This window comes from Danaus plexippus, chromosome 20 (assembly GCF_018135715.1).
Source record: "Danaus plexippus chromosome 20, MEX_DaPlex, whole genome shotgun sequence".
NCBI classification, from domain to species: domain Eukaryota; kingdom Metazoa; phylum Arthropoda; class Insecta; order Lepidoptera; family Nymphalidae; genus Danaus; species Danaus plexippus.
Genome location: NC_083550.1, coordinates 3,011,887 through 3,026,554, shown reverse-complemented (window position 1 = coordinate 3,026,554; position 14,668 = coordinate 3,011,887). Strand labels below are relative to the sequence as shown.

The 14,668-nt window shown below is 33.0% G+C and overlaps 4 protein-coding genes across 4 annotated transcripts; 1 reads left to right on the top strand and 3 right to left on the bottom strand.

The window, feature by feature from the left end:
• Positions 1 to 26: 26 nt before the first annotated feature.
• Positions 27 to 1,395, top strand: LOC116774014 (larval cuticle protein A3A-like). The gene is made up of 2 exons (XM_032666620.2): positions 27 to 137; positions 894 to 1,395. The coding sequence occupies exons 1-2, from the start codon at positions 126 to 128 to the stop codon at positions 1,293 to 1,295; spliced, it is 414 nt and encodes a 137-aa protein (XP_032522511.2). The 5' UTR covers positions 27 to 125; the 3' UTR covers positions 1,296 to 1,395.
• A 3,647-nt stretch (positions 1,396 to 5,042) lies between these two features.
• Positions 5,043 to 7,038, bottom strand: LOC116774011 (outer dynein arm-docking complex subunit 4). Its single transcript, XM_032666617.2, has one exon. It carries the CDS (start codon positions 6,919 to 6,921, stop codon positions 5,140 to 5,142), a length of 1,782 nt encoding a protein of 593 aa, XP_032522508.2. The 5' UTR covers positions 6,922 to 7,038; the 3' UTR covers positions 5,043 to 5,139.
• A 1,366-nt stretch (positions 7,039 to 8,404) lies between these two features.
• Positions 8,405 to 9,636, bottom strand: LOC116774013 (larval cuticle protein A3A-like). The gene is made up of 2 exons (XM_032666619.2): positions 9,533 to 9,636; positions 8,405 to 9,086 (listed from the first exon to the last, which is right to left on the bottom strand). The coding sequence occupies exons 1-2, from the start codon at positions 9,542 to 9,544 to the stop codon at positions 8,469 to 8,471; spliced, it is 630 nt and encodes a 209-aa protein (XP_032522510.2). The 5' UTR covers positions 9,545 to 9,636; the 3' UTR covers positions 8,405 to 8,468.
• A 3,475-nt stretch (positions 9,637 to 13,111) lies between these two features.
• LOC133319424 (larval cuticle protein A3A-like) lies at positions 13,112 to 13,884 on the bottom strand. The gene is made up of 2 exons (XM_061523795.1): positions 13,841 to 13,884; positions 13,112 to 13,724 (listed from the first exon to the last, which is right to left on the bottom strand). Exons 1-2 carry the CDS (start codon positions 13,850 to 13,852, stop codon positions 13,161 to 13,163), a joined length of 576 nt encoding a protein of 191 aa, XP_061379779.1. The 5' UTR covers positions 13,853 to 13,884; the 3' UTR covers positions 13,112 to 13,160.
• Between the last annotated feature and the right edge of the window lie 784 nt (positions 13,885 to 14,668).

Genomic DNA, 14,668 nt, shown 5'->3' with positions numbered 1-14,668 from the left:
TCTTCAATGAGCCACCTGTATTTTTATCACGTTCCTTGTTACGTAGCTGTGTATATATAACGCTGCCTGACCCAGGGAAGGCACAGTTCATCATCAGACACTGCACAACCCCTAAACAAACAACAATGAACAGCAAGGTGAGAAAAATTTGTTTATTGTAAATCTATTTTTAATAATACCTAATGACTTTTAATAAATTGGTTCAAGCATTACGCAAGGTTCTTCCAGATTTCTATATACTCAAATTTTTTGTTTTATCAATAATTAAACTGAGATATACTCTGACCTGGCCTAGACCGAAGGCAGACATGTTATTATCATGGAATATCATCAGTTATATCGCTGCTATAATTTCAAAGCGGTCCGAACAACACGCAATACGTTAGATAGCATCTAATGCGAGCGACACGCCGAGACTCCTGATTGACCAATTCTCGGAATCAGAACATTTGAATCTTTTTATTATTTGAGTAATAGTTTATTTGAATGATTGATTTCCATCAAAAATTTAACATCGTGTTTATTCCAAGATAAAAATTTACAAACTCATTTGAGACGAACATAAAAATTACGACTTAAACTTTCGACCAAAAATTGATATGGAATAGGATAGAAGAAATCCTTGTAATAACTGGGTCACTTCCTCATAACATATCTCTTAATATTCCTCACGAATAAAATTGCAAAATTGACCCTTTCTTTTGATCGGGAATGTCGCAAGCGTGTACACAGTGTATGGAGCACGCTAAACGATCCGCGCATTTTAATGTGATCGATGAGTTACATAATTTATACGTTAAATGTTGCGATGTTATTGAAACAATTATTGTCTTTAATAGTAATTAGTTGATCTAGAATACTAATAAGTTTTATATAATCCATTTTTGTTACAGATTGTAGTATTCATCTGCGTTTTCGGAGTGGCCGCTGCGAGCGTTGTCGCTCCAGTACCCGTTGCCCGAGTGGAATCCTTCCCTCAATACTCCTACGGTTACAATGTTCAAGATTCTCTAACTGGCGATTACAAGGGACATCAGGAGCAGAGAAATGGAGACGTCGTCACTGGCTCATACTCAGTCGTTGACCCTGATGGTACCAGAAGAATCGTCGACTACGCTGCCGATCCTATCAATGGTTTCAACGCTGTTGTACGTCGTGAACCGCTAGTAGTAGCTGCAGCAGCTAAAGTTATTGCTCCAGCTGCCGTAGTACCAGCACCTGTGGTCGCCAGAGCACCTGTTTTCGCCCCAGCCCCCGCACCCCTCCTCGCCCCCAGACTACCCTACTACTTCTAGATGAAATATTACAATTTTGTTGTGTTGCTGTATATAACTATTAAACGTTAAGGCCCATTTTTTGATAATTGTTATTTATGTATTAAATGAATTCAAATTATGTTACATTTTATTTACCAAAAATTTTGAAATATAACAATTTCTAAAAGAATGATTTTTAAACATATATAGATGAAAAAAAATCATTTACAAATATAAATACTCTTTTGACATGTTTCTAGCTAACACATCTGTTTGTAAATTAAACAATTTTATTTAAATTACTTAACATATATATATATATATATATATATATATATATATATATATATATATATATGTCATGATTTTTGTACAATAAGAGAAGGAGAACAAATTGAAAACTTTCTGCGCATTAAAAAAAAAAATTGTTTTCGTTATAACTCTAAAGAACCTTTTGAACTGTGACTTAAGATATAAAATTTAATGTCAGTAGTTTCTTATTATGAGATTATACTTAGTCGGTTTATACGACAAGTAAACAAAAGGAAACCAAAATATATCCTCGAATTGATTTCAGTAGGGCTACTGTGAATATATTTGTCCAAACAATACATTCATTCTATGTGAACAAAGTTATTAATGTAAACAAAATATTGTTGAACTTGATTATAATAGTGACAACAGAAGTTATGAAAAATGAGGGCGTTGACCGCACGTCGATTACCCTCGCAACCTTGCCACAGTGTGGTCAATTAAAAGCGAAAGTCCAAAGCTCCATACTCCAAGTTCAATTACCGGAACAATCCTTATTTCACTTTCCAGTCGAAAGATAAGCCATCTTTTAGAAGGCTTTTCTTTTCCATGTTTATGATTTTTAATTTTTTTAATGCTATATGCTTATATATAAATAATCGATATTTTAAATAAAATATCTGTGCTTGTAATAATTTTGGTAACTGCGAACTAGTAATTTTATATCGATTATGTTTTATATTTATAATAATTAAAATGTATAATTATTTAATTATAAACCATACATTCTTGCATGAAGACCTTTCTGGAAGCAAACAGTAACAATAGATTCTTAAAATATTAACGAAATAAAAATATTTAATAAAATTGTTGGTAACACGTAACAATATTCTATTTTAATGAATAAAAATATTATATATTCTTGTTGTACATTTAGTACAAGTAAAAAATTAAACAAAATTAAAACACATATTATAAAACAAAGTCCATCACCGCGTCTGTCGCGATAGCGTGATTCTTGAGGAAAGTTTTAGTATGTAATTTATTAAGTTTTTGTATTTACTTGTGTGTACATTAACGATAATTGTTGAAGATGTTGGGATAACATGAGCCATCTGAGCGCTTGTTACGGAAACGCTGCCTAAAGTCTTTGAGATGTAACAAGATAATATATGATGGAATTGTGTATCTTATATAGGTCTACAGAAAAGTCCGCAGTGGCATATGTCTATACCTCAAGGATAATATACTATATCCATTTTACAACTTTTAAAAATTGCCATTCCAAAAGCGTTTATTGGAAAGCTATTTACATAAATGCGGTATTAAGTCTTATCAAAATAAATTACTTCGTTTTCAAGCCTACATCAGTATCTGTAAATTACTTTTTAAATCATTTAAATCGGGCGTACCATTTGAAAGTTATCATAATACCTATAAGTTGAATAATTCTCCAAATTTAAAAGGCTATTTTATATTTTTTGTAAAGAGCCCGTGCGAAGCCGGGGCTGATACCCAGTATATTAATATATGAATATAAAGTCTAAAGAATGCTGGTAATAGGAACATGAATCCGTTTATGCCTTTTGGCACAACTATCAACATCGTCTGACTTGAAGCGTTTGTTTGTGATTAAAAATTCTATTCATCTATTTGACCACAATGACTGTTTTAACATATGATATTAATTAAACATCAACAATCTTATTGATATTCCTGTAAATAATGTATGTATAGTTTAAAAAAAGCTGTAAATAATGTATCTTTTGTTGGTTATCCATAAATAAATAAATAAATAAATAAATACCCTTTGATTCCTTAATAATAAAACATTTTACAAATATCGATTTATTTTTCATGGAAGTAGCGTATTGTTATAAAATTGAATACCAAATATTTTTTTATGGCAAATGGCAAATGAATCGCAATGGCAAACGAGCAGACGGCCTACTTGATGGGCGGTAGTGACCATCACCCATGGACGTCCGCAACATGGATGTTGTGGATGCGTTGCCAACCTTGATTGTTGAGGAAAAGGAAGGGGTAGAAATAAGGAAATGGCAGGAAAGGGCGGGAATAGGGAAAGGGCAACCGGCTCTTTCCCTCATCGGACGAAATGCAGCCACTAAAGGCTACTTCAGGCCGATCAATATACTAATAAATATACAAAAAAAAATTACATACAAACGAATTGAATATTAGGAGTCGGTGTATACAGATGCGGCTCACAACCAGCCTAAAGTCCTAAGGAACTAAAATACTTAGATATATATTGTAATAAAAAATTCATTTCTTAAACTTACAATATACAGATACGTAAGAGTAGATACGTAAGATTGCTTCCATATGAGTATAGCAATGGGATCTAATTTCTTGTGTGGTATCTGGAAACATCTGGCTCTCATTCTAGGTATACACATTCCGCGGAGTCAGCAGCTTCAATTGTTATATGATATTTTGTCCATACTACGGTGTTGCTCTGGCGATGCTTGTTCAATATCAAATTTATGTTTTGCGTACATTGCATTGGTATTGATTGGTATTGAATATCTTTTCCATTTAATTCTATTTAATTAATGAGTGTAAACTTTATCTATTTCATCTTGGGATTTTTTTTGGAACGAGTGTATCACTGTCAAAAAGATTCTTTAATGATAAAGAAAATCGTTTGCGACAAGATAAATTTCAGGGTACCATAGTAAAATAATATTTACCATCAGTAACTATTCACGGATCATAGTATGTATGCATTTTTATGCATTTTACAAGAACAAATATAGAATAAACGATGATTATTTCTGTTATACTTCTTGACCTACAATTTCTTTGTATAAAAATGTCGCTCGTTGCGACGTGAACAAAGTACAAAGAAAGATATGTACTTTCACATTCACTTATACATTTTCGGTCGAAGTCTTAGAATTAGTAATCTGAAAAGTAAATACTAAAGAAAAAAAAAATATTTTGAACAGAATTGAAACAGGAACTGACAGTCTTGATTAGATAAAATAATTACTCACGTGTAGGCATTACTTTATTTTATTTATTTACTTTATTTATAACATAGGTGCATATGTTATATATATGTAAGCAAAAAACCTCTTTTATGTGGAAGGGATTCTTTAGCTACATTAGTGACTTGCACAATAATTATTTTTAGTCTACCAAAATGATCACATTTCAAACGGTTATTTATCTGTGCGGGTTTTTGCACCAACATATTTGCAATGTACGATATATTTATTATTTAATTTTAGAATTAAATTCTTCTATGTTAACTCCGTCGAAGGTTGCCTTGGACACTTAAAAAAATCTTCGCCAAAGAATGATTGATATCAATTGAAATTGAATTTTTAAAGGAAAATAACCCCCTATACTGTTAATAGGTCCTATTTTCGCTTTCTTTATTTATTTTCCTTCTCTTTTAAAGTTTTTCAAATTACTTTCCGATAAGAAATTCTTTATTACGTAATATTTGATGGTTAATTTAATTATTGTTTAATATATTACCGAAAGATATTGAAAGACGTAATATTTCGGTTACAAAACAGGTAAAAATATATTAATAAGTAAATCTAGTGATATCAAACGTACAGATACATTGTTAGTTAAGAAGAGACATATTGAAAATCTAAATATCAAATAGTTGGAATCCAAGTGTTTTAGATTTTGGTGGTTTGGGAAGAGACCGCTCTGGACCGGGGATAACAGATAATCCTCTTTGGCGGTAGCGTTTACGTTCGGCACGATCTTCACCAGCTTCTGGTTTACGAGGCAGAACTGAAAATCTTCTTCCAGGAGGTACTGTGGACATTCTCTTGAATAATACTTGAGTTTCAACACTTTGTTGTTCCTCCATAACTCCTATAATTTGCCTCTCACGTTGTATTATGGCTTTTCTTTCGTCAGCGGTCACAGTCTCAGAGGCCATTTCAGCACATTTAGCTAAAAATGCCTGAACGCGTTCAGGGTCTTGTAATTTCTTTGAAAACTCATAAGCCTCTTCAACTTGTATGCGGACTTCATTAGAATTTCCTTGCTGCATGTCACCACTCATCAAAACAAAGCATCCATTAAGCCACCAAGTAACATTACTTATCTCTTGAGCCTCGCGTTGACAACGTTTTGCATAGAACTTAGCCAGTGCATAATTCTTTTGGGTACATAACAATCGTGATAATTCATACATTAACCAGCATTTCATTGTTGAATTTTCACACATTTCAAGAGAGGCTATAACCTTTGCAGTAGCTTGTTTTATATCTATAAACTTGTACGGATAGTTAGCCATTACAGAATCAAAAGAAGTTGGACGTCCAACTGGCAAACCCATCAGGAAAGCTATTCGTCTTCTATTACCACGTTCACTAAGCGTATATGATAAACGATGTTGACACAAATATCCTTCTCCCACCGCTCGATACAACCTATCAGTATAAATCTCTTTATCTGGTAAAGTGCGTGGAGTTTTAGCGTCCAAAAACAGCTGCATTCGTTCGGCTTGTGCAATCAAATCCATTATACGCTCCTCACGCATACTTTTTTCAAGTTGTTTGAGAAGTCTCTCAGCTGTACGAGCTCCTATCTCCCGTTCTTTTATTAATACTTCTTCTTTATACTTGTTTTGATATTTGGATTCTGCTTTCTCAGCCAATTTAATGGTATAATAAGGACGTTGGGAACGCAACATATCTTGCCTTTCACTTAATGATCTTAAAGCTTCCCTAACTATTTCCTTTAATTCTATACTTCCCCCTGAATTAGCAGATTTCAGTCTTTGATCTTCCATTAGATGTTGTAAGAAAAATTTATCGTATGCCATAGGCCCTAAATACTTCATAGCTAAAACACGAGCTAATGTTAAATGTTTCCGTGCTTCCATTTGAGTGAGCTTTCGTTTCTTTTCTGGTCGCGGTATTCTAGATACGTGTAAAGGTTTTTGAGGTCCATCTTCATCAACCCGCGCCGCTTCTGTTTGCTTTATTAATGGCAAAAATTCAATCATTACATTGCCAGCGTTAACACCTATGCAGTCTTGGATAGTTTCCACACCTTGATTTATACCTTCTATAAAGTATGGTGGTTGCCGCCTATGTCTAGCACCTCGATAATTCATAACTACCGATCTCTCGAAATCAGACATTGTATACATAGCTCGTGCCTGCATATTTCGAGCGTTCATGTTGCCTGGAGCAAGTTTAAGAGCAAGTTCTGCGTCGGAATAAGCTTGGACTGGTTGAACCGCATCCGCGCATACCTGACTCCTGCCCGTGAGCATGCGAACATCATCTGGAGCATTTCTAAAGGCTTCATCGTAAGAGGCTTTCGCTTTCTCAAACTGTTCTAAGCGTCTCAGATATGCCCCTCTTTCTCGATAAACTGTTAATGCCCCATAAAGTTGTTTTTCTTCCATTATTTTTGTTATTTACTACTTTTTAATGTAAATTTCTTAAAAACAATACTTTTACGAGTTTCAATAATATCATTTGTTGGTGATGTTTACAGAATTATTTTCTATGTTTTGACACAGAAAGAGAGATGACTTTGAAAAGGCTGTTTTGATATCTAACCTCATTAGGTTGAAATATTTTTTAAAAGAGAAACTATCGACTTTGAACCGAATCTAAAAAGTGAATTACTAACCACGAAGTAATAAATGTTTGTATTTAATTAATCAGAAATTATTAAATAATTTTTAAAACGTTGCCAAGTAATACAAGAACTAGGTTTAAGTATTAACAAGTATCAATAATATATATGTAGGTACCAATAATTCTAACAAGTGAAAATATTATGAGTCGGTATTATCGTGTCCAGGTCAGTTCTTAAATCTTGTTTTAGTTATTAATGTTATTTTGAATTATAAAGAAAATTTTGGATTTCTTTTAATTTAGTATACATCTTATGTTCAAATTAAGTAACTAAATATGTATGTACATAGAAATTTAACGAAGGCGTGTAAATAAACATAATGTATTAATTTTTAATATTTAAAGGTTATTGAACTTAACTTTGAATATTTAATTTCGTATTTTTTTGTTTTATTTCAACATATAATATATCGAGTAACATTTTTTATTTTACTTGTTATTATATATCTAAGTTATGTATATATAATGTGTTATTTATTTCCTTTGGGTATTTTGTTGCTGTTTACTTGTGAACCGACTTTTCAATTATACATTACTAATTTTAATAAATTCTAAGTAACTATCATTCTTAAACCCATCACTTTGTCGTAAGTAAATTTATCTTTAACGATTTAATTTCCTGTTTGAAGTCGGTTATACCTCTGTTAAAAATATTTAGTCTAACCAGGATGTCTCTCGAATGAGGCGATGATCGTTACTTCAAACGGTATAAACTCGAAATCAAACAAATCAATTCGAATAACATTTGGTATCAAGATTGTGTGAACTATAGGAAGTTAAATAGAACGGTTTTTAATAAAAAATCACAGATACATGTATCACGAGGGTAAACCGAGGAACGATTCCTGACTGCATTACGATTTTTCATCATTTGATTGACTTGATCTGTGAAGATTCCTGATTTACTTATCATTAGCCTTCTATTGAGTTAGTAACGAGTCAACCACGAACATACAAAATGATATACACAGTTGAAATGAGCAACCTCCCCTTTTAAAAGTTGGTTGGTTGATTAACTTTGTTAGAGGAATTAAAATTTCCTTCTGTAGTCAAAAGTAAATTTTGGACATTTTTTTTGTGTCTGAAATAGTAAATATTTGTTTGTCACATATACATATTCTTTAAAGATATTATTAATTTTAAGAATATCTATATAATCGATTTTAAAAATTATAATTATGAAATATTTTCAAATTAATGAAACTTGGATGTTAATGTAACTTTGACATAAATAAAAAGCTGTAAGACGATTATTCGTAACAAAATTTATTGGCCAAAAGGAATCAGTCGGTATTATCCATAGGGAAGATTAAACAGCAACTACCTGAGCAGGAGCATAAGGGTATGCTGCTAATCTCGCGAAAGGACTGACTACAGAGGTGGAGTATGCAGAGAGCCTAGCGAAAGGGGCGACAGCAGCAGGAGCCGCGTACGCTGCCACTTTAGCAACCGGAGCAGCATACGATGCATATGCCAGGGGAGCAGTGTATGCTGCGGTGTATTTAGCTACCGGTGCGGCCACAATAGGAGCGGCAGCAGGTACGACGGGGGCAGCTACAGGAGCAGCAGCGAGTCTAGCAGGTACCACAGCTGGCTCAGCAACAACGGCAGGTGCAGCAGCGACTAATGGCTCCTTTCGTACCACCGCGTTGAATCCATTGACGGAGTCAGCGGTATAGTCAACGACGCGGCGGGTGCCGTCTGGCTCGACAAGAGAATATTGTCCTTGTACCAGGTCACCATCACGCTGTTCTTGTTGGCTCTTGTAATCCCCAGTGAGTGAGTCAGCAACGTTGTATCCGAAACGGTATTGAGGAATATCCAACTGTTCCAGTTTTGCCGCGACCACTGGCGCTCCAATTACTGGAGCAGCGACTGGTGCAATACCAGCTTGGGCCAGAGCCACAAGGCAGGAGAAGATTACGATCTGAAATTATGCAATCATAAAAATTAAAGAACATTATGGAAATATTGGTCTCATTCTAGTTTGGCACATTTGTATTGTACTTGAAATAGTGACACGGATTTACGAGGGCAAGACTTAGACATTGCGTAAAGCAAGCGCGGAGAAATTACTAACAAGTTGGGAATTCAGTTAGTCAAGGACGTGGACGTGTACCTTCTGAATCTTAATTAGCTTAGAGTTAGTCACTTCAAACTCTATGGTGTGCATATATACCTTTACACAAAAAAAAATATGAACCATAAAAAAAGTAATATTAAATTTAAGCTGTGACTATTTTTATATATTTATAACAATGTGACTATTTTTATAAATTATATGTTACGATGATATGGTTTCATAAACCGAGATTTTATTTTTATTAGAAAAAAACACATTTTGTGATTATCACGACAAAAATATCGAATTACCTTAAAGGCCATTGTTGTTTGTATGGGTTGGTGATGCAGTCAAGTGTGACTATGCTCCTGAAGAGTTTGTCGAGGTATTTATAGCAGTGCGGGTTATGACACCAGGCCAAGTTCTCACTTAGTATTATGTTGGCGAACTATGGATGTGCGCGCAATTGGAAATGAGCTACATTTGTCAATGGCGGAAAATTCAGCGCTCTTGACTTTAGGCCAAATGTTATGAAATTTAACAGAAATGCATAGGACCGGACTTAACCCAGTTTAAAGTTGTTTTAATTTTGAAACGTTGCTATCTTAGTTTTATGTCCGATGGTTAAGGTTTACATGTGTAGATAAGATGTAATTAGTGTAGTTACTATTAATAATAAAAAGATTAAAATGATCTTACACCGTGAATAACATAATAGCACTGATTCCTGAGCCTGAAATATTCAATAAAAAAATCTAGAAACACAAAACACAAGCGTTCTGTGAAAGAGAGATCCACTAGAAAACATGTGTAATTTTGTATTAGGGGAGATTACAAGATTTGTTATACAAGGAATTCTTTTCAAGCAATTTTGATTAAACCTTTCTTTTTTGTATTTATTTTAAACATAAGAAATAGCTCCGATCCGAAGGATTTTATTCAAACTATTATTTTTATTAAAATGGATATCAATAGGTGTTAAATAATCCAAAAATATTATATGTTTAAAAGACAAGGTTGTTATACAAACTTATCTTCCCTGGCTTATTGTGAAGACGACTTTCTTCTGAATGGCTATTACTCTATTTGGTTCTGACAACAAAAAATCGAATGTAATGATTTAGTAGTAATAGATATTGATTATTTAAATAGTATGCTAAAAAAAGTAAAAAAGAAATTTTAAATATATTTCAAACTCTAAAAATTATTTATCCTTAAACAGAAATTGTATACACTGTAATAATATAATTATGTTATATATACATATATATTTTTTAATTCAGGGTATATGTACTTTCTAACAGTTAGAAATACTATGTATCAAAAATTAACATTATTAGGTATAGATTTATAAACAGATATTTTTCAAGTCTTTACAATATTGTTTTTTTTAAACAAGAATTCAGTTAAACTAAGTTTCAGTAGATGTCAAAACATACATTATGGAAAATCAATTAAATATTCGTATACTACATTGATAATTGATTGCGGAGTAGGCCACGAACGACATCAGATCTTATTAAATTATGAAAGTTATTCTTAATTTTTCTTAAGTTTTTCAAAATCGCCAAATTCTTATAATTACTCGGTAATATTATTGCAGTGATTATAACTAAGTAAATACACTTAAAAGTTTTTATGTGAACATATTTTACTCTATTCAACTTCAATTTGAAGATTTGAAATGATGCAATTTGTCCTGTGACACTCAGAAGATTCACACACACGCGATAGGGCACTAACGTCAATGCCAAGGGCAGTCCCAATCAACGGAATTTCTTGACAGTGCAGGTTAAAAGTAACAGAATAAGGTTGGACTGTTGGTGTTTGCATCTTGGCGTTTTTTTATCATTTAGACACTTAAATTCACGTTATTTGTTGTTATTAATTCCACTGGCTTATACTGTATTAAACAACAAAATTGAATGGAATGCCATAACTGCTGATATGATTATTTTCAGTATAAGACTTAAGTTCATCACTTTTGCATAGTTAATACTTGAAAAAGTGATGCTTCCAGACTTCATTCATAGAGCCGCTTCAGAGAGGTTTTAACATTAGACGCAATTACCAGTACACTATACAAACTCAGCAAATGTTGTGGGATTTTGACAATATTTTTATGATTATATTTATGAGATGGGTGTATACAATCGGCAAGAGCATGGAGTCATCGCTGATCGTACAAATCTCTCTCGCAATTGATTATTTTAAAGCCCAACTTAAATATAATTTGCCTTAAAAACTTTTTTTTTGTTGTGTGTTGAATTCTTCAATTTAATAAAACGTAATGCATACTTAATAACTTTGATTTTCCTTGTACTTGATGTTGACAATTTCTATAATTTTTTGGTTAGGGTTTTTTTTTTATAATATCTAAAACCTCTAATTATAATTTTTTATTTATTTATTGTACATTAATAAAAATTACCAAAATTAAGGATGTGTAGTAGAGTCGGAAGCCAAGCCTAATACAGCATGTCTATGTACACTCATGTCATGTTTGTATACAGTTATATCATTTCTGGACTGCTCCTTGTACCTACGTCTATCAAATTTTACGTCATCATCATTAGCATCTTATTGGTGTCCACTGGTGAGCAAAGGCCTCTTCTTACACGGAGAAGGTCAGAGCATTAATCACCACGCTTTTTCAAGGCAGCTTGGCGATTTCAAACTTATAATTTGAAATTATAAGTCATGATGTTTTCCTTCTATTCCTGTTAGAAAGTACATATAACTCAGAAAAATCATATTGGTACTTGCCAGGTTTCGGATCCGCACCCGCATGTACGAGATGCAGGCCTTTAACCTCTAGGCCACCGCGAGTAACCAATTTTTACATGAGTAGGAAAAATATGTAAGCAAAATACCGATATGGTGTATATGAATAAAACTAACAACGTACTTCCTTCGACGTTGAAAGATCCCAAAGGATAACACGTATATACATTAAATCTAAATCTCTATACGTTAGTTCAAATAAAATGTGGATCAAATAAATTCTGTGGTGAAGTAAAGCTATTTTTTGTGATGCCCTGTATAAGTGGATGACCGAGTGAGCTATTTATCTCCAAATCGTGTCCAGCACTGGTCATTCTCGCCAGACTTAATGAAATTTAATTCCGAAATTGAGAGAAAAACTTTATTTGGCCTAAATAGAAGCTGATTAGCAAAATGCTATAACATCTATGATAATCAAGGAAGTAAGTTTGCCAGATGTAATTAATAATTCCTAAAAAAATATAATTGTCATTATATAATTCATTTAAACAATTTAGGTATAATTGTAAATTGTAAAAGATACAAGAAAAAAAACCCTACCAAAAGAAATGTAAAGATATAATATTTAAGGTAATATAAAATTGTCTATTTCCCTATATTATAGATGACAGTAACTTATAGCTACAATAAATGAATATGAATTTTGATAATCTAACTGTGACAAAAGATGATACGATAGTTCAATCAGTAAAATAGAGACAGTGAAAAAATTTAAAAAGATCTATTCGAATAGACTTATATAATATACAACTTTAATGTTATAAATTTAGTCTGTAAGGGAACAAGAATATTAAGTAGCAAGTAATTGGAACGATGCAATTGATAAAGAAAAAAAGTTTTACAAATTATTTTAAGAAAACAGTGAAAGTTTTATAACAAAGTCGCTATTTTATCTAATGAAATCAATCTTGTGTCCATAATTAAAAATTCGTAAAATATATATATATGACTTTATAATTAAGATTAATGATTTTTTTTATTCACAAAGTATTTTGTTTAGCGTAGGCATTAAGAATGTCGTACAAACTAATTAAACAACACGTTTGTTTTGATTCCTAAAAAGACAATGGGATTCAAGGTGTTTTTCACAAATAAAACTTTGGAAATCAATTTATATTAATTTAATAACAATTTATATAACGACTTTTATACCAATCAGTGGTGATATAAAGGTGCGGAGTAAGCTAATGGAGTTGCGTGTACTACAGGGGCAGAATGATACAATGGTGCTGCAGCATACGCGACAGGAGCGGCGTGTACAAGAGGAGCGGCGTGTACAACAGGTGCCACCTTAGCTACTACAGGTGCTACTTTCACGCCGATGGCTTCCTTCCGCACTACAGCGTTGAAACCGTTGTGAGGATCAGCAGTGTAGTCAACAGTGCGCTTTGTACCATCAGGGTCGACGACGGAGTAGGAGCCTTGGACGACGTCACCGTCACGACTCTCGTGTTGACTCTTAGAGTCACCGGTCAGGCTGTCCTGGACGTCATAAGCGTAGCTGTATTGAGGATTAACATCGTATTCTTCAACAGCCAACTTGGCCACTGGCGCTACGGCTGCAACCTTCGCAATTGGAGCAGCGTATGCCAACTTAGCCACAGGAGCCGCGGCATAAGCCACTGGCGCAGCGTGGTAAGCTGGGGCAGCGTAAGATAAGGGAGCAACTGGAACTACGCCAGCGCTGGCGGCGGCCATCAAACAAGCAAGGATGACGAACTAGACGAAAACAATGATCAACATAATTATTAATAACATTCATTTATACTTTTATTGAAATACAATAATACAATTTCTTTATTATAAATATAAAATCTGTAAATGTAGCCACAAACCTTGAATGCCATTTTAACAAGTGCTGTGTTAGAGAGAAGGATTGAATCTGATGTTTCATGTGTCAGTACGGAGTATTTATACAAGCCTGAAGCGTCAGGGGCGTGTCCTACTGAGTACGATGACATATTATGTTACCGTCAATGTTTCAATCGTATCGCCTGTTATGGTACAAGGACTACCTCCTGGAAAGGTCATTGTCTGAAGAAATTAAAATGGTAACATTTTTGTTCATCTTAATTAAGCTTAATGCATTTGTAAATTAACACGTTAGACAGATCGGCACAATAATTTTTGTATCCCGATCAATAAAAATTACGCAATGAAAGTTTTTCTTTCTTTTTGTTTTTTTTATGAGGAAAAAATTTAATCTGATTTATGTCCAATTTGCTTTGAATGCGATGTTACAATTTCAAAACAGTTTCCAGAACTTTTAAAAGCTTTCACTTTATATTTTTCTCACGTAGGCAACAATGTTACATTACCGTCTTATATACCATTTAGATTTTTACTTCAAACCTAATTGGAAGGTTTTTTGTGTACATAACCAAAAATATTCAACGAATCGTTTGTTTATATTCTTATGTACGTAAATACTAGATAAAATTTTATATTGCCGTACAAAATAAAATACTTTAGAGAAAAAGTATTATATTAGATTTTTATTGTTCCAACATTATTGGCCGTTTTTTTAAGTTTGGTTTGAATTAAAAAATAATACATTGTTATTGCTAGTTATAATACGAGTATATAACATTCTAACTTGTAGTACATTATGATGTTTTCCTCATTAAAGTTATTATTAGTTTTGTTTTACTTTTACCATTTGA